Source organism: Panthera tigris, chromosome A1, assembly GCF_018350195.1.
Source record: "Panthera tigris isolate Pti1 chromosome A1, P.tigris_Pti1_mat1.1, whole genome shotgun sequence".
NCBI lineage: Eukaryota > Metazoa > Chordata > Mammalia > Carnivora > Felidae > Panthera > Panthera tigris.
In genome coordinates, this window is record NC_056660.1 from 22617416 (window position 1) to 22644608 (window position 27193).

A 27193-nucleotide genomic window follows, 5' to 3' on the forward strand; every position below is an offset into this window, starting at 1 on the left:
TTAAGTCAATGTTGAGGATACTATTCAATCATAATTAACATGTCTGTCCTATAATATACAACTTTTCACTTTTGATTATTTACACTATGGAAATACTTCCATAAAAATTAGGTAAACACAACTACTGAAAATAAAAGGAGCATAAACAATTTCATTTTAGGATGTTAGCAACCAAAAAACACTAAAGCACAAATAAAAAACCCTACTATCTAAATTTTCTGCTGTTATGTTAAAGAAGAGATTTGGTAGCCCCTCCATCCATCAAAAAAGAGCCTCAAAGACATTACAAAACTGATACCATGAAAATACAAAGGATCATAAGTAACTACTAAGAACAATTATACACCAACAACTGGAAAACCTAAAAGAAAAAGAAAACTTCTTAGAAACATACAAACTACCAAATCTGAACCATGAAGAAACATAAAACCTGATCAATCAAGAAACAAAAGTAATAATCAAGAAACAAAAGTCAAGATCCAGACAGCTTCACAGGTGAATTTTATCAAACATCCAAAAAAGAACTAATACCAAAACTTCTCACACCCTTCCAAAAAAATAGAAGAAATAACACTTCCAAACACATTTTACAAGGCCAGCATTACCCTGACACCAAAACCAGACAAGGATACCACATGACAACAAAATTATAGGCCAATATCCCTGATGAATGTAAATACAAAAATCCACACACAACAAACGATTAGGAAGCCAAATTAAACAATATGTTAAAGGATCATATACCACAATCAAGTGATATTTATTCCAGAGATGCTAGGATGGCTCCACATTCACAAATCAATCGATATGATACATTAACACAATGAAGGATAAAAATCATACAATCTCAATAGATGCAGAAAATTCTTGACAAAATTCAACATCCATTTACAATAAAAACTCTCAACAAAGCAAGTAGAGAGAGAACATACTTCAATATAATAAAAGCCATTTATGACAAGCCCACAGCTAACATCATATTCAGTGGTGAAAAGCTGACAGATTTTCCTGTAAGATCAGAAACAAAGACGCTCACTCTCCTCCCACTTTTATTCAACATAGTATTGAAAGTCTTAGCCAGAGCAAATTGGCAAGAAAAAGAAATAACAGGCATCCAAACTGGAAAAGAAGTAAAACTGTGTTTATTGACACATGACACATTATATATAAAAAACCCTAAAGACTCCATCAAATCATTGTTAGAATAAACAAATTTAGTAAAGTTGCAGGATACAAAATCAATGGACAGAAATCAGGTGTGTTTCTATGCACTAATAATGTACTAACAGAAAGAGAAATTAATAAAAAATCCCATTTACAATTGCATCAAAAAGAATGAATTACCTAGAAAAGAAACTGAAGAAGACAAAAATAAATGCAAAGATATCCCATGTTCATGGGCTGGAAGGATTAGTATTGTTAAAATGTCCATACTACCCAAAGCAATCTACAGATTCAATGCAATCCCTATCAAAATTCCAATGGCTTTTCCACAGAAATAAGTGATCCAAAAGTCTGTACCCATCAACAAAAGATTCAAGTAATCTTGAGAAAGAAGAAAGAACAAATCACACTACCTGATTTCAAACTGTATTACAAAGCTATAGTAATCAAAACAGTACGTTATTAGCACAAAACAGACATGCAGAGCAGTGGAACAGAATAGAGCCCAGAAATAAACTCATGCATACAATTAATCTGTGACAACGGAAGCAAAAATATACAATGGGGAAAAGACGGTCTCTTCAATAAACAGTGCTGGGGAAACTAGACAGCCACAGGAAAAAGAATAAAACTTGCCAACAATACAAAAAATTAACTCAAAGTGGATTAAAGACCTAAATATAAGACACGATACCATAGAACTCCTAGAAGAAAACATAGGAGATAAACTCCTTGACATTAGTCCACAAAACAAAAAGGAAACCAATCTACTGAATGAGAGAAATATTGGCAAATCATATATTTAGCAAGGGGTTAATATTCAAAATATATAAATAACTCATACAAGTCAACAAATAGTCTGATTTTTAAAAAAAGGCAAACCTGAATAGACACTCTTCCAAAGAAGACATACAGATAGCCAATCAACACATGAAAAGAAGTTCAACATCACGAATCATCATGGAAAGGCAAATCAAAACCACAATGAGATACCACCTTATACCTGTCAGAATGGCTACACTTATAAAGACCAGAAATAACAAACATTGACAAGGATGTGGAGAAAAGGGAGCCCCATGTACTGTGGGAATGTAAATTGGTACAGCTACCATGGAAAAGAGTATGGAAGTTCCTCAGAAAATTAAAAATAGAACCATTATATGATCTAGCAATTCCACTTCTGGTATTTATCTGAAGGAAACAAAAACGCTAACTCAAAAAGATCTGTATCCCACCTTCACTGCAGCATTATTTACAGTAGAAAAGACATGGAAACAACCTAACTGTCCATGACTGATGAATGGATAATATATATATATGTATGTACATATGCACATGTATAAAATGGAATGTTATCCATCCACAAAAAATGAAATCTTCCATCTGTGACATGTATGGAACTTGAGGGCATTATGCCAAGTGAAATAAGTCAGACTGAGAAAGACAAATACTGTAAGAATTCATTTATATGTGGACTCAAAAAAAAAAAGACAAACACAAAAAATCAAGCTAGATACAAAAAAATTGGTATTGCCCGAGTAGGGGTTGGAGGTGGGCAAAATGGGTGAAAGCTATAAGAAGTTACAAACCTTCAGTTATAAAATAAATAAAATAAGTCATGAGGATGTAATATACAGCATGGTGACTACAGATAATAATACTGTAATGTATAATTGGAAAGTTGCTAAGAGAATAAATCTTAAAAGTCCTTATCACAAGAAAACAAAAATTTCTAATTTCTTTCTAATTTCTAATGTATGATGACATGCGAACCAGACTTACTGTGATCATTTTGCAATATATACAAATATTTAATCATTATGTTACATATTTGAAACAAAATGTTATATATATATCAATTATACTCCAACAAAAATAAACTAAAAATGAAACAATTACAATACGACTACTAAAATAAAAAGAATCTCATGTACTCTCATAAATTATCTTCAATTAAGAGTTAAATTGGGATGTATATTACCCTAAAAATACAAATAATAAAATTAAAACTATGATTTGAGTTTGGTATCATTTCCTAATTAAAAACTGGGCTAAGAGTTAAGTATTATTAAATCATTTCACTACCTTTTCAAAACACATAATAGAGAAATGGTTACAAAAGAAGTTTCAATACATGCATCATATGGGGTGGGGCTCTATTTAGTAATTAAAATTTATCACAAGATGATTACTAAAATGCATATCATGATACATTAAAATATTCTGTAATTCATATTGTAATCTATTAAAACATATCAAAAACTTGATTCCCTTCAGCTATAACCAAAGAGTGACTATATTCTTACAATCTTTATGGGTCAAATACATTCAAAATACTATAAATTAGAACTTTAACTATAGAACGATAAACTTTTGGCCTCAGCAATCACACAACAAAAAGAAATAAAAGGCATCCAAAGTGGCAAGGAAGAAGTCAAACTTTCACTATTTGCAGATGACATGATACTCTATGTAGAAAACCTGAAAGATTCTGCCAAAAAATTACCAGAATACACAAATTCAGCAAAGTAGCAGGATATAAAATCAATGTGTAGAAATCTGTTGCATTTTTATACAGCAATAACGAAGCAGCAGAAAAAGAAATCAAGGAATCAATCCCATTTGCAACTGCACCAAAAACAGTAAGATTCCTAGGAATAAACCTAACTAAAGAGGTGAAAGATCTATACTCCGAAAACTATAGAACACTTATGAAAGAAACAGAAGATGACACAAAGAAGTGGAAAAGCATTCCATGCTCATAGATTAGAACGAACATTGTTAAAATGTCTATACTACAGAAACCAATCTACACATTTAATGCAATCCCTATAAAAATACCACCAGAGGGGCGCCTGGGTGGCTCAGTCAGTTAAGTGTCCAACTTCAGCTCAGGTCATGATCTCACACTCTGTGAGTTCAAGCCCCGTGTCGGGCTCTGTGCTGAGAGCTCAGAGCCTGGAGCCTGCTTCAGATTCTGTGTCTCCCCCTCTCTCGCTACCCCTCCCCTGTTCATGCTCTGTCTCTGTCTCAAAAGTAAAACTAAAAACATTAAAAAAAAATTTTTTTTTAATTTTTTTTTCAACGTTTTTTTATTTATTTTTGGGACAGAGAGAGACAGAGCATGAACGGGGGAGGGGCAGAGAGAGAGGGAGACACAGAATCGGAAACAGGCTCCAGGCTCCGAGCCATCAGCCCAGAGCCTGACGCGGGGCTCGAACTCACGGACTGCAAGATCGTGGCCTGGCTGAAGTCGGACGCTTAACCGACTGCGCCACCCAGGCGCCCCCCAAAAAAAAAAAAAAATTTTTTTTTAAAAATACCACCAGAGTTTTTCACAAAGCTAGAACAAACAACGCTAAAATTTTTATGGAGCCACAAAAGACCCCAAATAGCCAAAGCAATGTTGAAAAAGAAAACCAAAGCAGGAGGCATCACAATCCCAGACTTCAAGCTGTATTACAAAGCTGTAATCATCAAGACAGTATGGCACTGGCACAAAAACAGACACATAGATTAATGGAACAGAATAGAGAACCCAGAAATGGATCCACAACTATAGAGTCAACTAATCTTCAACAAAGCAGGAAAGACTATCCAATGGGGAAAAACACAGTCTCTTCAACAAATGGTGTTCAGAAAACTGGATGGGAACATGCAGAAGAATGAAACTGGACCACTTTCTTACACAAAAATTCAAAATGGATGAAAGACCTAAATGTGAGACAGGAAACCATCAAAATCCTAGAGAACCTCTTGGGAACTATTGGACCGAAAAAAAGCTTCTGCACAGCAAAGGAAACAATCAACAAAACTAAAAGGCAGCCTACAGAATGGGACAAGATATCTGCAATGACATTATCTGATAAAGGGTTAGTAACCAACATTTACAAAGAACTTCTCAAACTCAGCACCCAAAAAACCACCTAGTTAAGAAATGGGCAGAAAACATGAATAGGCACTTCTCCAAAGAAGACATCCAGATGGCTAACAGACACATGAAAAGATGCTCAACATCACTCATCATCACGGAAATATACATCAAAACCACATTAAGATACCACTTCACACCAGTGAGAGTGGCTAAAATTAACAACTCAGGAAACGACAGATGTTGGCGAGGATGTGGACAAAGGGGAACCCTCTTGCACTGTTGGTGGGAATGCAAACTGGTGCAGCCACTCTGAAAAACAGTATGTAGGTTCCTCAAAAAGTTAAAAACAGAAATACCCCACAACCCAGCAATTGCACTGTTAGGTATTTACCCAAAGGATACAAAATAGATTCAAAGGGATACATGCACCCAAATGTTTCCAGCAGCATTATCAACAATAGCCAAACTATGGAGATAACCCAATGTCCATCTACTGATGAATGGATACAGAAGATGTGGTATACACACACATACACACACACACGCACGCACATATACATAGGAATATTACACAGCCATCAAAAAGATTGAAATATTGCCATTTGTAGCAGTGTGGATGGAGCTAGAATGTATTATGCATATGGGAATGGGTGGAGAGAAGAGAGTGAAACAAACCACAGCAGTCTCTTATTTTTTTTATTGACAATGCTTTATTTTTTTTAATTTAAATGCAAGTTAGTTAGCCTAGAGCATAGTATCGGTATCAGGAGTAGAATCCAGAGTTTCATCACTTACATAAAACACCCAGGGCTCATCCCAACAAGCACCCTCCTTAATGCCCATCACCCGTTTAGCTCATCCCCCCATTCACCTTCCCTCCAGCAACCCTCAGTTTGTTCTCTACATTTAAGAGTCTCTTATAGTTTGTCTCCCTCTGTTTTCATCTTATCTTTCCTTCCCTTTCCTTATGTTCATTTGTTGTGTTTCTTAAATTCTACCTATGAGTGAAATCATGTGATGTTTGTCTTTGACTGACTTATTTTGCTTAGCATTAATACATTCTGGTTCCATCCACACTGTTGCAAATGCCAAGATTTCATTCCTTTTCATCACCGAGTAATATCTTGTGTATAAATACACCACATCTTCTTTATCCATTCGTCAGTTGATGGACATTTGGGCTCTTTCCATAATTTAGCTATTGTTGATAGCGTTGCTATAAACATTGGGGTTCAGATCAGCTTTTTTGTGTTGTTTGGATACATACCTAGTAGTGCAATTGCTGGGTCATAGGGTAGTTCTATTTTTAATCTTCTGAGGAACCTCCATACTGTCTCCCAGAGTGCCTGCACCAAACCACCAGAGACTCCTAATCACAGAGAACAGGATTGACAGAGGAAGGTGTAGGAGACAAACTAGATGGGTAGTGGGTACTAAGGAGGTCACTTCTTGTGATTAGCACTGGGTGTATGGAAGCAATAAATCACTGAATTCTACTTCTGAAACCAACACTGCACTGTATGTGAACGAACAAAAATTTAAATAAAAAAAGAGTGAAACAAAATAAGCTTCTAAAACCAAGCTTAATTATACCTTTCTTTGAAATATGAACACTGGAGCACCTGGGTAAGCATCTGACTCTCGATTTCAGCTCAGATCATGATTTCATGGTAGGTCGCAAGATGGAGTCCTGCACTGGGCTCACACTGGGCATGCAGACTTTTTAAGATTCTCTCCTGAGGTGCCTGGGTGGCTCAGTTTGTTGAGCATCTGCCTCTTAATTTCAGCTCAGATCAGGATCTCATGGTTTGTGAGATCCTTAGGCTCTGCACTGACAATGTGGAGCCTGCTTGGGATTCTCATTCTCTGCCCCTTCCCTGATCATGCTGTCTTTCCCTCTTTCTCACAATAAATAAACATTAAAAAAAAAAAACTCTCTCCCTCTGCCCCTCCCCTATTCACTCACTTTCTACCCTCACCTCTAAAAAATAAATAAATAAATTTGAACACTGTCATTCAAAAATTTCACATTCTATAAAATCAATAATTCTTTGGGAAAGAAAACAGCACACATATGTTAGAAACAATAACAAAGAAGCCTCTCCTGTCATAAAGTCATTGTTGCCTGGCACAAAAACAAACACTCAGATCAGTGGAACAGAACAGAAAACCCAGAAATGGACCCACAAACGTATGGCCAACTAATCTTTGGCAAAGCAGGAAATAATACAATGGAATAAAGACAGTCTCTTCAGCAAGTGGTGCTGGGAAAACTGGACAGTGACATGTAGAAAAATGAACCTGGACCACTTTCTTATACCATACACAAAAATAAACTCAAAATGGATGAAAGACCTCAATGTAAGACAGGAAGCCATCAAAATCCTCAAGGAGATAGCAGGCAAAAACCTCTATGATCTTGGCCATAGCAACTTCTTACTCAACAGGTTTCCAGATGCAAGGGAACCCAAAGCAAAAATGAACTATTGGGACCTCATCAAAATAAAAAGCTTCTGTACATTGAAGGAAACAATCAGCAAAACTAAAAGGCAACCAACAGAGTGGAACAAGATATTTGCAAAAGACATATCAGATAAAGGGTTAGTATCCAAAATCTATAAAGAACTTATCAAACTCAACACCCAAAAAACAAATAATCCAGTGAAGAAACGGGCAAAAGACATGAATAGATACTTCTCCAAAGAAGACATTCAGATGGCCAACCGACACATGAAAAAATGCTCAACATCACTCAGCATCAGGGAAATACAAATCAAAACCGCAATGAGATACCACCTCACCCCTGTCAGAATGGCTAACATTAACAACTCAGGCAACAACAGATGCTGGTGAGAATGAAGAGAAAGGATCTCTTGTGCACTGCTGATGAGAATGCAAACTGGTACAGTCACTGTGGAGAACAGTATGGAGGTTCCTCAAAAAACTAAAAATATAACTACCCTATGACCCAGCCATTGCACTACTAGGTATTTATCCAAGGGATACAGGTATGCTGTTTCGAAGGGACACATGCACCCCAATGTTTATAGCAGCACTATCAATAGCCAAGAAAGAGCCCAAATGTCCATCAATGGATGAATGGATAAAGAAAATGTGGTATATATACACAATGGAGTGTTACTTGGCAATCAAAAAGAATGAAATCTTGCCATTTGCAACTACATGGATGGAACTGGAGGGTATTATGCTAAGCAAAATTAGTCAGAGAAAGACAAATACCATATGACTTCACTCATATGAGGGTTTAAGATACAAAACACAACAACAACAACAAAAAAGATACAAACCAGATGAACATAAGGGAATGGCAGCAAAAATAATATAAAAACAGGGAGGGGGACAAAACATAAGAGACTTACATATGGAGTACAAACAGAGGGTTACTGGAGGGGTTGTGCGAGGAGGGGATGGGCTAAATGGGTAAGGGGCATTAAGGAATCTACTCCTGAAATCATTGTTGCACTATATGATAAGTAATTTGAATGTAAATTTAAAAAATTAATTACTTAAAAAAAATAAAGTCACTGTTGCCAAAACATTCACTTAAATGCCTACAACTTCTAAGATTTTACTTACAGAAGATGGCATTCATTATAAAAATAAAGAAACCTGAACTAATAAAGACATAAACTCAAAGAACTTAGTGATCCTCAAAACATGCTCTTAAGGTAAGCAATTTGCAATCTAGATAGGAAAAAATGCAGTTAGGCTGTTAAGCTGCATTTAATGTTAAACTTTACATTGAGCTCCAGAGAATGCCCCTGAGGTAGAATATTCTGCCAAACTAAAATAATGTAAAATAAAAAAAGAGCTCCTACATACTCAAAATGTTGGAGGGAATATTCAAAATGAATTTGAGAAGATAGATTATTGGGGGAAAATGAGAGACAGGGGGAGGGGGAGAGGGAGAGGGAGAGGGAGAGGGAGAGGGAAAGGGAGACAGGGAGGGAGGGAGGGAGGGGGAGGGAGGGGGAGAGAGAGAGAGAGAGAGAGAGAAGCAAACCATACAAGTCTCAACTATAGAGAACAAAAAGGGTAGCTGGAGTGGTGCTGGGTGACGGGATGGGCTAAATGGGTGATGGGCATTAAGGAGGGCACTTGAGATGAGCAATGGGTGTTAATGTCAGAGATGAATCACTAAATTCTACACATGAAACCAATTTTACCAGATATGCTAACTAACTAGAATTTAAATAAAAACTTGAAATAAAAATAAGAGAACAGGGACGCCTGGGTGGCTCAGTTGGTTAAGCGTCTGACTTCAGCTCAGGTCACAATCTCCCGGTTTGTGGGTTCGAGTCCCTCACTGGCCTCTCTACTGTCACCACAGAGCCCACTTCATATCCTCTGTCCCCCTCTGTCTGTCCCTCCTGTCCCCCTCTCAAAAATAAACATTTTTAAAAACAGAACGAAGAGATTATCATTCTTTTAACTTCTATCATTATTTCTTTTAGAAGTTCTAAGTAATTGAGTAGCTATTTTTGGGAAATATTCTTGTGCTACAGATAATCCACATATAAAAGCAACTTCAAGCAATTTGGATAAACAAAATCAGTTCTGAGCCAACACAATGAATATGTTGACAAATTATGAATATGTTGACAAAATACTTTGCTAATTCATGGGGGGCATATAAGCAAGAAGATGACAACAGAGTATGACAAAGCCACAGGCAGGTCACGGTATTAAATGTTAACCACACAGGGGCGCCTGGGTGGCTCAGTCGGTTAAGCATCCAACTTCAGCTCAGGTCACGATCTCGCGGTCCGTGAGTTTGAGCCCTGCATCAGGCTCTGGGCTGATGGCTCAGAGCCTGGAGCCTGCTTCCGATTCTGTGTCTCCCTCTCTCTCTGCCCCTCTCCCGTTCATGCTCTGTCTCTCTCTGTCTCAAAAATAAATAAATGTTAAAAAAAAAATTAAAAAAAATAAATAAATGTTAACCATACAGAGCACAGAGTTATTGGAATATGGCAAATTGTAATAATTTTCTTGGCCTTATCCAATTTCCATGGATGAGCATTTCTGTGAATCCTAACCTTCATTTAAATTTAAATAAGGAGTGAAGAAGAAAGCAAGCGACATACACGTTAGTTTTCATTATTTCTTTTTTTTTTTTTTTAATTTTTTTTTTAACATTTATTTGAGACAGAGAGAGAGCATGAATGGGGGAGGGTCAGAGAGAGAGAAAGGGAGACACAGAATCTGAAACAGGCTCCAGGCTCTGAGCTGTCAGCACAGAGCCTGACACGGGGCTCGAACTCACAAGCCGTGAGATCATGACCTGAGCTGAAGTCAGACGCTCAACCGACTGAGCCACCCAGGCACCCCAGTTTTCATTATTTCATTCTTTCTCTAGTTTTTGCACAGCAAGGGCCCTTCAGATGTCAAACTCAGGTCTATAGGAATTGGAAACTGCAATACACACAAGTTCAGACAAGAAATGAAAATAAAAATGGGCTGAAAACAGGATAAAAAAGACTATAGAGATATGGTAAATGTTAAATCCTAATACCACATTCAAAGAAAAGATCTTAAAAGCAGTCAGAAAGAAAATATACACTAACTATAACGAAACAACAGTCAGATTCACAGATTTCTTAAACAGCAATCAGGAGAGCCAGGAAATAGCAAAATAATATCTACAAACTTCTAAGAGAAAGTAAATATCTAGAATTGAAGATTCAGCTAAACTACTTGACAAAAAGTAAGACTAAAGAAATTTTAAGAAACAAAACACAAACCTTTTAAGTTCATCCCAAACTGACACTCACTGAGGAAATTATTTAAATATGTATTTGACACATAGATCAATGGAAGAGAGTAAAGAACCCAGAAATGGACCCACAAATGTACAGTCAACTCATCTTCAGCAAAGCAGAAAAGAATATCCAATGGAAAAAAGTTCTTCAGCAAATGGTGTTGGGAAAACCGGACAGTGACATGCAGAAAAATAAACCTGAACCATTTTCTCACATTATACACAAAAATAAACTCAAAATGGATGAAAAACCTATGTGTAAGACAGAAAACCATCAAAATCCTACAGGAGAAAACAGACAACAACCTTTTGACCTTGGCCATAGCAACTTCTTACTTGACTCCAAAGACAAGGGAAACAAAAGCAAAAATGAACTATGGGGATCTTATCAAGATAAAAAACTTCTGCACAGTGAAGGAAACAATCAACAAAACTAAAAGGCAACTGACAGAATGAGAGAAGATACTTGCAAATGACATATCAGATAAAGGGTTAGTATCCAAAATCTATTAAAAAAAATCAAACTCAACACCCGCAAAACAAATAATCCAGTTAACCAAGAGGCAGAAGACACAAATAGACACTTCTCCAAAGAAGACATCCAGATGGCTAACAGACACATGAAAAGATGCTCGACATGACTCAGCATCAGGGAAATACAAATCAAAACAATAATGAGATACCACCTCACACCTGTCAGAATGGCTAACAACTCAGGCAATGACAGATGTTGGTGAGGATGTAGAGAAAGGGGAACACTTCTGCACTGTTGGTGGGAATGCAAACTGGCATAGCCACTGTGGAGAACAGTATGGAGGTTCCTCAAAAAATTAAAAATAGAGTTACTCTATGACCCAGCAATTGTACTACTAGCTATTTATCCAAAGGATACAAAAATGCTGATTCAAAGGGGCACGTGCACCCCAATGTTTATAGCAGCACTATCAAATAGCCAAAGTATGGAGAGAGCCCAAATGTCCATTGACTGATGAATAAAGAAGATATAAATAAAATCATACATACAATGGAACACTACTTGGCAATCAAGAAGTTGCAACAGAACTAGAATGTATTATGGTAAGTGAAAGAAGTAAGCCAGAGAAAGATAAATATCATGTGATTTCACTCATATGTGGAATTTAAGAAACACAACAGATGAACATAGGGGAAGGGGAGAAAAAATAAAAACAGAGAGGGAGGCAAGTCATAAGAGACTCTTAAATACAGAACAAACTGAGGGTTGCTGGAGGGAAGGGGGGATGGGCTAAATGGGTGATGGTTATTAAGAAGGCATTTATTGGGATGAGTACTGGATGTTATATATGTAAGTGATGAATCACTAAATTCTACTACTGAAATCATTATTATATGTTAACTAACTTGGATTTAAATAAAATAAAACAAAAAAATATGTATCTGAAGAAGAAAGAAAATGAAATCAGAAATGAAGTCTAAGTTGCAAGAAAGAATTTGTCAACAAGCAAGGCAAAGATTAAACGTGAAAAAATCCAAAAATAGCACTAAGTGAAACAGTACTACCAACATCTAATTTGGAGGTTTCAAAAAAGCAAGAAATAAGAAAACAGACAAGGGCATGTTGGTTGGGAGATGTTTAAAAAAATATTCAGTATTTTTAATAATTTTTCTAATTTTAAATTTATCAAAATAATAAAGTTTCATTTATTGCTTACATTAAAATAGGAAATCAGATTTTCTGATGGTTGATCACTTGCTGAATTTAAGATCATCATTAACTGTTGAATAGTATTCATAACAGTCCTAGAGAAAAAAAAATAGGAAGAATATTAAGCAATGAAGGAAAGCAAATAAATAAAATGTATCTATTTACCTATTTCACAAGTTAAATCTTCAAACTCACTATTTCTTGTTTATATTTAAGAAGTTCTCTGAAATAAGACTTTACAAAGCCCTTAGTGTACTGTTATTTATAAGGACTTACATTTACTTAAACCTTTAGGAAAGAACATGTTCATAATCACTAAGATCATAATTAAAAACACTGATATGTTTATTTACGAATAAAACCACATTTCAGTACACAATTAATTGGCAAAATTAATGATATTTTAGGAAAAGCACATATAAACTGCTATCAAAATGGTAATTTAAGAAAACATTACAATTAAAGTTTTTCAAATACAGTAGCATATACCCTAAGTCAAATGAAGAAACACATGACTTTACAAAGATTTTCAAGATGAAACAAACATTTTAGAAGTCACCACTGTTAAAGCATAAAATTGGGTCAGTCCCTTAAGATTTCTTTAATGCTATAATTATGTGTGTGTGTTGTACAGTAAACACTAATGTTCCAATTTTGGAATGGTAGCACATTGCTACTATAGGTACTGTTTAATAGTGCAAAGAACTATAGAATGTTTATGGCTGAAAGGTTCCTTAAATATTGTTCAGTGAACATGTTCAGTGAGAATTTTCTTCCTCTTTTTTGTAACCTCAGTAAGAATTACTCAGTTTGGAAAAAGAACTTGTCTTTACATCTTCTAAACTCTTTTGGTGAAAGTTTTCTTTTAGGAAAAAACATGTCAAACATCCCTGGTTTTAATTTGAATCATCTTTGTTATTATACCAAACTATTTTTTTTATAAATACTTAACATTTTTATTTTATTTTGCTTTATTTTTATTTTTTAATGTTTGTTTATTTTTGAGAGGGAGAGAGAATGAGCATGCACGAGTAGGGGAGGGGCAGAGAGAGTAGGAGGCAGAGAATCTAAAGCAGGCTCCATTCTGTCAGCACAAAGCCCTACATGGGGTTCAGACTCCTGAACTGTGAGATCATGACCTCACCCGAAGTCGAACACTTAACCAGCTGAGCCACCCAGCTGCCTCTACACCGAACCATTATACCTCTCTCAACTGATATTTGTACATTCTCACCTTTCAAACATTATTGCTTTTATAACTTGTACATCCTCTAATCTACTTAAGCCACATTGACTAAAGCCACAAATAACTAATTGCTAAAACTAAAAGATCCTTCTCACTTGTTCTGATACCTGATTTCCTTCAAACATGTGACACTCAAACATCTGCTCTTTCCTAAAATTCCCTCCCTCCCTTGGCTTTTTTGGCTTCATCCTCTGAGGCCCCTTCTCATTCTCTTTAACTTCTATCTAGTCCTTAAATGCTAGCATTCTTTAGGGTTCAGCCCTTAGTCAGCCATTCTTGCTATTACATACCTTTACTTCAGGCAACCTCATCTTTCTTTATGGTTTTAACTTTCCCTGATGATTCTCAAATCTGTAAGAGCTTATATCCTTCTGCTTACTACTTCTTCATATCCCATAAATGCCTCATGAATAATATTCTGAATATTATTCATCAAATATTTATCAAACCTGTTCTTGTTCCGTTATTTCGACTGCCTACTCTTGGCTTGGATATTTAGCATTTCTCAATTGAATTACTGCAATAGAGCAGTTCATGGATTTTTGACTATGTGTATGGTAATCAGGTCTATGCACGTGTAGTTTAGAAAAATACCTCCTCAGGTTATTCTAATTTGCACCCTTGGTTAAGAACCACTGTGACACATTGAGAGGTCAATTTCTCACTATGTCCTCCTTAGTCCATCCCCTTGCAAACTACTACCATGTAATTCAGAAGCAAAAAAAGAAGGACGAGTTTCAAGAAGAGGGAAAAGTGTGAAGGTCTTCAAGTATAAAGGAAGAGCTTTAAGCATTCAGGAAACTGGCTAGTTCATCATGAGCAGGCAAACAAGATGAGGTGAGAGAGGCAACAGAAGCTGGATCTTATAGGCACTGTGAAGGAATGTGCATTTCAACTGCAACAGGAAGCAATCAAAGGTTTAATATGGTGAACATGATCTGACTCACATTTCTAGATTACTATTCTGGGGCTCTCTGGAGAATATATTTAGTGGTGGGGAGAGAGGAAAAGTGAGGAGAGTAGACACAGCAAGATCAATTAGGAGGCTACTGCAAAAAAATCCAAAACAAAGAGAAAGAGATCTTGGACAAGGGTGGTGAGACTGCAAATGGAGAACAGGAGATGGACTCGAGGTATTTAAAAGGTAGATTCAACAAGACTTGGTAACAGATTAGATGTAGAAAGTGAGGAAAAGGACAGAAAAATGCTTCTAATCCAAGTTTATGCAGAGCAAAGGATAATACATCTTTTTCTTCTTTATTTACTGAGATGGAACACATTCCCACTCTAGCTTATATTCTTTAAGGACAGACAGAACTATGTCTAATAATCATATCCTCAGCAACTAGTAAAATACCTGACATGCAAAGACCACTCAATATGTTTGTTGTGTGTATATACAAATATACAATAGAATGAACAAACCCAAAGGACTATAAAGGCACAGAATAATAACAACAGTGAAAATCAAAAGAAAATTCATACCTAACTGGAGTCTGCGGAAGCATCGTATTCACCTCTTCATCAGAGTTACTTTTTCGTGGTGTTCTCTGCATTTCAAAACTAAGTAATGATAAACAAAGTCATTAATATACAGTTTGTGCTTTATGAATCAAAAGAGCAGTATATTACCATCATACAAAATGGTAAGTCAATAACAAGTGATAGGAAACAGATGATTCAAAAGCTGTTTAAGTAAATCAAATTTTATTTTTTTCACCATTGTTTTTAAGTTGGGTTTCTTCCACTAGGTTTATGAAAAACAGGCGCACCAATTCATTAACAATTTTTTAAAAGTTTTTAAAAATTTTTAAAAGTGAAAGTTAGATGCTATCTCTAAATGCTAGATGGTATTACTAACCAAGCTGTTCAGTATTAAAAAATATCAAAGCTTAAGTTTCTTAACCATTACGCCTTCCAAAGACCTTACTTTGACTTAAACTTGAAACATTCTGTATTTAACCTATAAATTATATAGATTTTCAGTTACATATTCCAAAACTTCATGCTAACGACATAAACATAATAAATTTTTTGTAATTACTCTCAATCATTCCTATTTTAGGATTATACATGACAATTCAAGAGAATATACTTTTGTATTAACATTTAAAAAAAGAACCAAGCAATAATAATAGATGAAAGGGTGGGAGAGACCACTACTTAAGTAAACTAATTACTTCAACAATTTTCTTTTCATGCACATTTTAAAAATTATATTCAATAAAAAATAGTTGTTATAGAGAATAATTCACATTAAATCTCTATTTGTTAATATATGCTTATCAGCTTTATAGAAAGGCATTTGAAGTAACTTATTATAAATGATATTTAAAGATCACAAAGTTGAACAAAAACCTATTTAACCTACGTGTATCAATATCAACCTATAATGTTATAGCAAAAGCATCTCAACAAACAGACCATGTACAATACCTGTCTATAGGATCAGCCTGAAGAGTTTTATCATGATCCAGAAATAATCTTGCATCAAGATCTTTGTTTTTAAGGTAAATTTCTTCATATTGTTTAGAGAGACTTTCCACCTCAAAAGAAAAAAAATACTGGTGATTATCCTTTTCCTATCATTTCACTCTTAGTCCACGAAGTACAGATTTAATTAAAGAATCTTTGTACAGCATACAATTTTATAATATAGACAGAGTTCACATGCAGTAATAATAAAGCATATCTAAAAGTGACATTAAAAAATTGCTATCTTTTTAACTCTAATCTTAAACGGATTTTATGCATGCACCCCATTCATTAGAGTTTTTTGTAGACAATGATCACCAATAACACAAAACAGTACTGAGACAGATCTGTAAGACAAAAATAAGTATTATTTTAATCAACTTAATTGCCAAGATGCTCCAAATAGCCCATACATCCCTCACTTTTAATCTTCCACTATGATTATGAATATAAGAATATTTTTCAGGGGCGCCTGGGTGGCTCAGTTGGTTAAGCATCCGACTTTGGCTCAGGTCATGATCTCACGTTTGGCAAGTTCAAGTCCTGCAACAGGCTCTGTGCTGACAGCTGAGTCTGGAGCCTGCTTCCGATTCTGTGTCTCCCTATCTCTCTGCCCCTCCCCTGCTCATATTCATTCTCTGTCTCTCTCTCTAAATAAACATTAAAAAAAGAATATTTTTCAAACATTATAACAAACCTCCTGATTATACATTCTGCCTATCTTTTCTAAATTCTTTGGTGGCATTCCAACTCCCCGCCCAATTAACATATCACAATGTATTCCTAATCTCAAATACCTTTTCATCTCATTTGTTAGAATCTGTAATTCTTTTGTAAGTTCTGATTCATTATTTTCTAAACATAATTTAAAAACCAATGCCCAGTAAATAACTATTTGGCATGACTTCTGCTATGACTTTTAAAGTCAAAATATTTCTAACCTGACAGAACTAAAATTGAATTTTAAAAGGAGTGGTAGGAAGAAATCCAGCTAGTGTAAACTTTTTTCTATGTAAGTTTTTTAGATAGAACAGTTATTCATGTTAATTAAGTTCAATCACTGTGCCCTATCTTAGTGAGGCGCTAATTATCAATCATTTATTGACAGGCAGCTATTACTGCTATTTGAAAGATGCTGGGGGGCGCCTGGGTGGATCAGTGGGTTGAACATCTGACTTCGGCTCAGGTCATGATCTTGTGGTTTACGAGTTCAAGTCCTGCGTGGGGCTCTGTGCTGACATCTCAAAGCCTGGAGCCAGCTTCGGATTCTGTGTCTCCCTGTCTCTGCCCCTCCCCCACTCACTCTCAGTCTCAAAAATAAATAAACATTAAAAAACCATTTAAGAAAGATGCTGGGGTGGGGGTGTGGGTAGCTCAGTCGGTTAAGCATCTGACTCTTGGTTTCCGCTCGGGTCATGATTTCATGGTTCGTGGGTTCGAGCCCCATGTCAGGCTCTGCACTGGCAGTGTGGAGCCTACTTGGAATTCTGGCTCCTTCTTTCTCTGCCCCTCCCCCAATCACACACTCGTTGTCTCTCTCTCTCAAAATAAATAAACAAACAAACAAACTTTTTAAAAATGCTGGGGTAAAGTTTATTTTAGGATTTCTACTAAAACTGTAATCCTTTCTAATGAAGGAAGAAAAACTACTATGAGTGTCCAAAATTCTTTAGAGCTGTGAACAGGTTATTTTTTGGCACATCAGTTGATAAGAAAGCTCAGTAATACAACATTTGACCCCATTTCTTGCTTCTCTAGTATCTTTTGCACTGCATCCCAATCTTAACAAATTAGCTGGAGTTCACTGAACAGACCAAACTATCATAAATCATTGTCCCTTTGAATCTATAATTTCTAACACTGAAAATATCTTTTTTTCTCATAAAGCTTATTCACTTCAGAAATCACATCTCCAAACAATTTTCCACAAAACCCATCTGCCCCACTTTGGATTAGGTGGATATCACAGCACCATGTGCAGACTTGTATCAGACCCTCGCAGATTCCTCTAATGTTCTATTTCTTTGCCTTTTTTGCACTATGACCTTGTTGACTGTGAGTTAAATCTCTAATGAATAATATCTAGCACAATGCCTGGCACACATTAAGCACTCAATAAATGATTGTTGGATGAGTAAGTTTATTAATTCAAGGACTAGCTACCAATTTGGGGAGTAGAATCAGCAGACTAGCTATCTGATTCCACGTCTTTTGGTCTTGATAACTAATACCAGGTGCTTCTAAAACATTGCTTTAGCACTGAGTACTTGTTGTTCATCATTTATCTAAGTATTCTTTTCTCCACATCTTACCACGTAAAGTTCTAGGTTTTTCTGTTCTCATTGGAGAGCAAGATATTTGAGGCAAAATATGAAAAGAAACAAAGATGGATGGCACACCAGTAAGGTAAAACATTTCTGCAGTACAATCACAGCCATTTCAACCAAATTTCTTTTCAATTAAGTAGTTTAAAGTATTCCAAAGAGATGCTCCATAATATAGTAATGCCAATAATGTTGATAGCATCAATCCATGGATCCTATGCTCAAGGATGTAGAGCAAATCAGAATCAAAATTTGATTGTGCATATTTAATTATACTGTACTTAAATATAATGGCCTTCAGAAATCCAAAAGCCTACACTTTGATTTTTTAAAAATTTCAGTATAAATCAATTTCTAGTGAAAATTATAAATGCTGCTTATTTATACATCTGAATATATACTCAAAAGGTTTTTCTGTTACTTATATAAAGTTGGCTTAGCACAATTCTACTTAGATTTCTTTCCTTGGGCAAAAAATATTTAATATACAGCAAAGCAACTTTAAGAAATTAGACAGCTATTCCTGCCTCCCAAAAGTCCCAAAACACATTAACTTTTTATTAATTTTTCCTTCCTACCTCTGGAAGTCCATTAGAAGCTACAATTCCAAGAGAATTCATAAAAGGTATGAAATTTTTGAAATAAACATTTTTCACCTGAAAAAGATAAAGTTACAACACAGCCATTAAAATAAAAACCTTAATCTCTGTCACTTTTAACACTAGAATGAAAGTGCTAAATGACATTTTAATCAATGACTTACATTCAACCTAATGTGATACTTATTTATAATCAATTCCATTATTTACTTTTTAATTTACATGAGGCAGATTTCAAGTCCTAGAATGGAAGTGGAGTAGAGGACTGTTAACGAAACGGGATTTATAAGAAGAAAACCCATTGAAACCAATCTCAGTATTCTGCATTTAACAAATGATGAAAAGATGGCTCCAAAAAATTGGGCAACTTGACCAAAGTTACACAGCTAGGAAGTGGCAGAGCTGGAATTAAAACCCAATGTATCATCAAAGCCAAGACTCTTTACTTCTCCCTACTATCTCTGATTTCTCCCTGAAGCATATTTTTAGGCCACTTCATATTTATCATGATAGCTAGCTTAGGGAACAGTCAAGTATTTTTGCAGAAATTTAGGAAAATAACCTGTTTTTACAAGAAAATAATTTCACACACATAAAGGATACCCCATAATTCAATTCAAAATCACATAAAAATATTTTGTAGAATGATGCATTTTCATACAAAAGCATCCTACATTTATTTAACATAGATAATAAAGACTGTAACAGGAAACCTGGAGTCATATTCCAGGCTATTGTGCACTTGCAGTGTGTTACAAAATTTTAAACAACTTACTTATTTTCATTTAACTTCTCAAAATCTGAAGTCTACATATATTAAGGTAGAAATAATACCAGTTCATATCTTCTACTTCACATATAAGTTATAAAAATTGGCTTTTGTAATACTTATTTTGTTTTTTAATTAACTCCCACTTAACTGGAGTATTTATAAAGTAGGTAGTTTTAACTAACCAATTAGTATTAACTAACCAATAATTATATAGCCATAAATGTAACTAATCAATATATAACCAAAAACATTATATGTAAATACCCACTGTCAATTAATTAATGTCAATGACTACCATAGTTTTTAATCAGCTACACTTTAAAAATCATTCCCATAAATATTCTAAGTTACAGAAGTTATTTAAAATGAAAAAATTTTAATCATTTATTCCTGATTTTAGAAATAAAATTTTATAAGTAGTTCTGAAATCCATAGAATTAACAACCAGGAATTAGCAAACTGTATTTATGTCTGTTCATTATCTTAAGGGACTTAGCAATAGACTGGGTTAAAAAATATTTCAACGACATTTGTCAGCTTATTAACAAAGATTATTTGTGATTCTAGAAAGTAAAACACACACACACACACACACACACACACACACACACACACACACACACGTATAAAGTTGATACATCTATATCCACAGGTATATATCTGTATCTTTGCTAAAATTGACAAAAGCCACAGTACTAGAATTTAGGTATCTTGGTAAATCATTCCAACACTTCTTAAACTAAATTTTGAGATCATACTCCATTCCTTCCCAGTTGACAGAGAAATTTCAAAGATGCAACATTTCATACAGCTATCTGGCAGTAGTGAACTGTGGACAATATAACAATCTATGAGAGAAACAGCATTGTACACTAAAAGGGGAAACTGGTAGCAGATTTACCAAAGTCTAGACTCTGTTAGTAATTAGCTATCAATCTCTAGAAGCTCATTCACTCATTACTAAAAGGAGGTTGAGTACATTGTTTCTAACATTCCTTCCAATTCCAACACCCCAGATTCTGTGAACAACATAAGCAATTCCAGGATGTTCAAGTATATCCTCTACCATCCATTAGTATCTGGTGTAATATTTGGAAAGAGTATATAGGCTGAACAGCAATTTAATGTTGATATTACTTAACACCAGGATTTTCTTGCAGGGTATTTTAATACTTAGGAATTATCAATAGCCATAGAAGAATCAAAGAACAAATTCATTTGAAAACTACTGCCTTAATGATGCACCTTGCAGTGATTCCTGAACAAGGGAGGCACTCTCTTTAAAATCAAAGTAACTTAATATGAAAAGTAATTTTTTTCTAAATATTTTGCTGCAAAAGAATTAGCACTAATTACAAAAGCAACTTGTCACGAAAGAAGTATATACTGTTAGGAAGAACTTATATCTAAATCTACTTCATTTTAAAGAAATCATGAAGTTAAATTACCTCATCTATATTACATTCATGTTCTTTACAGAGAACTTCAATAATTCTTGTATCATTTTCTAGTTGTTTTGCTATCCGTGCACTCCTGTTCTGACCTCGCCTTGGTGTTCGAGGTGAACCATTAAAAGGTATTACAGCTGTTTCTGTAAAAATGGTAAATTAGATAAGAACAATTGCACATTCCACTGTATAAAATAATGAAGTATTCTAACTCGGGGGATCAGAAATAATCTTGGTAACATTCTGCTACTTTTATTTATTAGGCTTCATTAAAAGGCTAATAGTCTCATCTATCTATTGAATATTTGTTTTATTTACTGATAATAGCTTTTGCCATCCCTATTCTCTTCTGCCCCCAACCAGCCCAAAAAGAAACAATTATAAACAAGATGTAAAGCCCTATAGGCAAATATGGAGAAGGCAAGGGAAATAGCCAACTTATAAACTTACTCTAAATGTATCCTACTCAGTCTGTAAGGGAAAAAAAATGTTTCCTATCTTGGAGAGTCTTAAAAAGAGTAAGTATTTATGGATTTAATTGCTAGACATAGTATAAAAATAAATAAAATTTTAAAGTTTGAGCAAAACCCACAATAAGTTATGCTTTTAAAAATATATATATTAATATGTAAAATTAATATATATGTATTATAATATGATAAAGGGTGATTTTTTAAAAACTTTCTGTATTGTTTTCAGTATTCCCCACTTAAACTGAAAATGGATTCAACTACTAAAAGAGATTACAAATGACTAAATATAAAATGTATTAACTGCCTCCGGGCCTAACCACCAATTTACAGGAAATTGAGAGAATATAGGAACATGTTAAACTATATAACAAAATGCAGTCAGAAAAAATTAAACCATGTGAAGCTGCACAGAATAAACCACCTAATTACTTAACAAATCAGTTACAAGAAAAAAAAAGAGACAGATAGAAAAGGAAGTTTTTTTGTCTCAAAAGCGTATCAACCAGTCATAAGGTATAGATCTTATTTAGATTCTGATTTAGTCAACCTATAAAAAAAAAAAGTTTTAAAATCACTTTTAAAAGGCAAGTGAAAATCTGAACACTTACTAGATATTTGGTGGTATTAGGTTAGAAATCACTATTGATTTTCAGGTGTGCTAATAGTCACTATGCTTTTTAAAAAGACTACCTTTTAGAGATACATACTAAAATTTGTAAGAATGAAATGGTATACAAAGATGTGCTTCAAAATAATATAGCTGATGCAACTAGGCAGCAGATGGGGCTCCTGGTTGACCATAAGTTATATGTTGAAGGCACGTGATTAAGTACATGAGGCTTATTATACTACTGTCTACTTTTGTATATTCATCTGGAATTTTCATAATAAAAAAGTAATTAAAAGTTTACCATACTCAATTTAACACCTCATCCTGGTTTCTCCTTGACATAGCACTTAGAATATTAAAACATGTGTTTGAATAATCCAAAAGAACAAAGTCTGTCAACCTAAAGTAACATCCTACATGAACTTCCTAAACTTGTAAAAATTGAAAAAAGTGAAGAAAAGACATATAATCATTACAGAATCAGAAATTTTTAAAATATATTGTTTTGTATTTTTTTCTCCCATTTTGGTTTCTGCTACTGATCTTTTTCTGTCAAACCACGTTCAACACATTTTTCCATGAAACTATCGTTCAGGAAGATTAAATAGGCTTCAGTTTTTCAGCCACTTTCAACACCACTTTTGACTTCCATGTTTTGATCTGTCCTCTATTACTTTTAGTATTATTAATACTTTCATCATTTTAGGAGCAAGGAAGCAGTTCGGCCTAGTTAAGTTTACATTTTTCTGTGGTATAATAAATGATTTTGAAATTCTACTCTTGATGCCACCAAAAGAAGCAATTCCATTCTAAGAGGAATATACTCATCTTTGCTTAATACTCTCTATTTCAACAAGTTATTTTCTTTTTATTTTTTTTTTTTTAGCAACAGTTACTTTCACTTAAAAACACTTCTCACCTCATCACCCACTGAAGTAGATGACAATTATATGCAAAAAAAGTTAGTCACATAACAATTAGCATCCAATAATACAATTTAGGTAATCTCCTCCTGCAGAATGGGCTACTCTTTCTCATGAAGTTTCACCCATATCTGTGCCTTACCTCTTATTTTCTCTTTACTAGGAATATTCTACCCCAACTTTGCCTAACCCTCAAATGCTATCTACTCTTCAACACTCAGTTCATATCCACCTCTTTTATATGGTCTTCCTTGGTCTTCCCTGCTTTCTCGTTGCTTGAACTCTCATAGCATTTACTATATTTTGACCCAGATCACTTAGAAAGTGATAATATACTGATTACTTACTTACTTGTCTTATCTCTACTTCTATACCTTATACTACTTGAGGGCAGAGTCCAGGTCTGATTTCTTTTTTATCATCCCTTCAGCTCTAGAACTATGTTTTGGACCTAGTCGATATTAAATAAACAACTGTTGAGTAATGATGTAGAAGGTGCATAAATTATTTAAAATACTTACTATATGGTTCTTTAAGCAATGCAGGAGGTGAGAGTTTAATAAAATAATCAAGGACACAGAGCATTAACTGAAATGAGATGACGAGATCATCTTCCATTTGTAACACTTCCCCTGAAAATAAAGTAGGTTCACATTGTAAAGTAACAGACTAGAAACGGAGATTGAGATCTTTAAATCAGGGAAAATTGTAGGTATGGGCATATGCATATACTCATTTATTTAAGAGTCACTAAAGGCATATTAAAGCTTAAAATTTTTTGTTTCACAAAAACTCAAGATTTGAAATATATAAAATATAAATGAAATATATAAAAGGTTATGAAATTATAAATGAAGTATAAATCTACCATGAGAATTTGACATTTAGCTATTATCATTATAATTCATTCCCTATGTCTAAATTCATTTTGTTTCTGGAGCATCTGGGTGGCTCAGTTGGTTAAGCATCCAACTTTGGCTCAGGTCATGATCTCACAGTTCGTGAATTCAAGTCCCATGTCAGGCTCTGAGCTGACAGCTCAGAGCTGGAGCCTCCTTTGGATTCTGTCTCTCTCTCTCTCTCTCTGCCCCTCCCCCACTCATGCTTGCTCTCTCTCCCTCTTAAAAATAAGTAAACATTAAGTAAGTAAGTAAATACATAAAATGGTCAAGTGAAGTCAGATCAAATCCTCCTCCAATACCCAATAAAATAAAGGAAAACATGTTCTGGCTAAGTGTCAGTACCAACACCAAATTTAAGAGATACTGACTCAGAGTATCCTCATCTTTTCCTCCTCTTACGTGGAGGGCACAGAAATTGCTGATGAGAGAAGGGTAAAAGAGAGGAAGTAAATGGTAGCTAACTTTCTGATAAACACAGAGACTCCAGTATATTGTGCTGAACTGGGGGCCAATCTGAATCCCAACACAATCCTGTTATGGAAACAGGATGTAATTATCACTATAAATGTTCTATTGTAGAGTTCATTCTAACAAGAATCTCAGAACAACAAAGACTCATACCATTCCAGATAAATTCTCCACTTTCTCCCTCACCCCGACTAAAAATAAATATAATAAAAAGGCTGTACTCATATTGTAGCTCTTTGGGGAATACAACGAGCCAAAGATAAAATGCAAAGTGAGTGAAAAGAGATTTATTCACACTACATCAGAGAAAACAGAACATCAAACACCAACCACAACAGAGAAACTAGAACATCAGGTCAGGGTTGCCTACAAAAAGTCTTAGTAACATGAGGTGGGGGAGAGCATGAGAAACAGCAATTATGCAAACACAGTACAGAAAATAAAACAAGAAAAGAAATAAAAGAATCACAATGTAAGAAGGGGAAAAAAAATCAGAGAACCCAATCTGGAAGATAATATACGAGAAGAAAATGCCCTATGACTCCTTGCACTAAGAAATAAAAAGCACAAGTTATATAAAAATAAGGAGCTAGAAAAGCTAAGGAAAAACTGAGGACCAAATAACACCATTACAAACACAGTTTAGCTCAAAACAGAAGAAAGGCTTGAGACAAAAAACAGTTAATACATAAGAAAAAGACCAAAGATCAGAATAATATGAGAAAAGATACTAAATATGGAGGACAAAAACAATCCAACATAAGACAGCTAAGTTCCTGAAACAGAATAGAATAGCACCTAACTGAATAGAGTAATATTTAAAAATGTAGCGCATGAAGGGTTCCTGGGTGGCTCAGTTGGTGATCTCCTGGTTCATGGGTTCAAGCCCCACGATGGACTCCATGCTGACAGTGCTGACCCTGCTTGGGATTCTCTCTCTGCCCCTCCCCCACTTGTGCTTTATCTCTCTCTCTCTCTCTCTCTCAAAATAAATAAACTTGAAAAAATGCAGTATGTTAAGATTTCTTTGAAATAAAGTGCAGACCTTCAGTTTAAAAAGAGATATAGTGTTACAAGAAAAAATAATACAGAATAATAAAAAACAAAAGAGATATTCTAGTTAAGATAATGAACCTCAAACTTTAAAAAAAAAAATCAAGTATTTAGACAGTAAATAAGTGGGGGCAGCTGGGTGGCTCAGTCAGTTAAGCATCTGACTTCAGCTCAGGTCATGATCTCACAGTCCGTGAATTCAAGTCTCGCATCAGGCCCTGTGCCAACAGCTCAGAGCCTGGAGCCTGCTTCGGATTCTGTGTCTCCCTTTCTCTCTGCCTCTCCCCCACTCGCACTATCTCTCAAGAAAAAAAAAAAGTAAATAAGGGGCGGAAATTAAGCTAGTCTCCAATTTTTTAATAGCAATGTTTAATGCCATAAAACAGTGTCCTGAGGAAAACAAGAATGACACAAAAATAGGATAGACAGCCAAGTGGTCCTTCAAGTATAAAGCCTATGGACATGACTCATAAACAACACAGAGAATATGGTGCCAAAAAGCCTTTTTTGAAAAACTCCTTCTTGGTAAAATCCAGCCAACTAAAGATGAATCAAAATAAAGAACTCAGAAATGGAGAAGCTGTAACAGAGAAGTGACAATAAACTTAGAATCCACCAAAACAGAGAAGTGAGAATAAACAAGTAATTTTAATTATAGAAGAGAATGTATGTGTTATAATCTTTGATAATGTTAATACGAAAATGCAAAAATCTTAAAGTAGGGAATGGGGAGGTAACAGGAAGAGTGGTAATATTAGTGCTCTTTTCTTTCAAGCAGATTAATACCTTTAAATCGAAACACAAGGTAAAATTAAAAAGATTGTAACCTTAATTTTTTAATAATGTTTTATAATCTTAGAGAAATTATAACTGGAATGACAGTCTAATTTTAATGATAATTATTTCTAGGTAGGTTTTGGGTAATTTTTCTACACTTTTCTTTGCATTTTCTGTATTATTTGAATTATGTATTGTGACTGTATCATTTTTATAAAAACAGTAACATTATTCTTAAAAAAAAAAAAAAGGCAAGAAGGATAAAAGGATATTAGAAACAGAAATGAAATAAGACATTTCCAAAGCTGCTTCCAGTGCCATAATTACAAGAACTTGCTAAGAGTTCACAAGCCACACAGAGAATTGGGGAGTGGGGGGGTGGGAGTAACATTAAACTGAATAAAAAATTGAGCGTAGTCCAAAAGAATTATCAATTATTGCATTTGAAACATTCACATGGAACAAAAACAATGACTTTACCTTTAGCTAGTAAAAATGTGATCCAAGAAGCTTTTAGCACCAACATAGAGTTTATTTCAGTAGATAGCCTGGTAAACAAACAAAGCAGAAAAAAATTTTACACTGACAGTCTTCAACTATTTTTTTCCTTTTACTTATTTAT

The 27193-nt window shown here is 34.7% G+C and overlaps 1 protein-coding gene across 1 annotated transcript in view; it reads right to left on the reverse strand.

Annotated features, from left to right (window-relative positions):
• Positions 1–27193, reverse strand: part of RB1 (RB transcriptional corepressor 1) — a 170176-nt gene that overhangs the window by 89117 nt on the left and 53866 nt on the right. Inside the window, exons 6-12 of the mRNA XM_042969199.1 lie at positions 27052–27119; positions 23893–24003; positions 21366–21508; positions 19125–19202; positions 16184–16293; positions 15233–15310; positions 12509–12596 (exon numbers count right to left, since the gene is read on the reverse strand). Of these exons, the coding sequence (XP_042825133.1) occupies positions 12509–12596; positions 15233–15310; positions 16184–16293; positions 19125–19202; positions 21366–21508; positions 23893–24003; positions 27052–27119 (676 nt within the window). The remainder of the gene's footprint in view (positions 1–12508; positions 12597–15232; positions 15311–16183; positions 16294–19124; positions 19203–21365; positions 21509–23892; positions 24004–27051; positions 27120–27193) is intronic.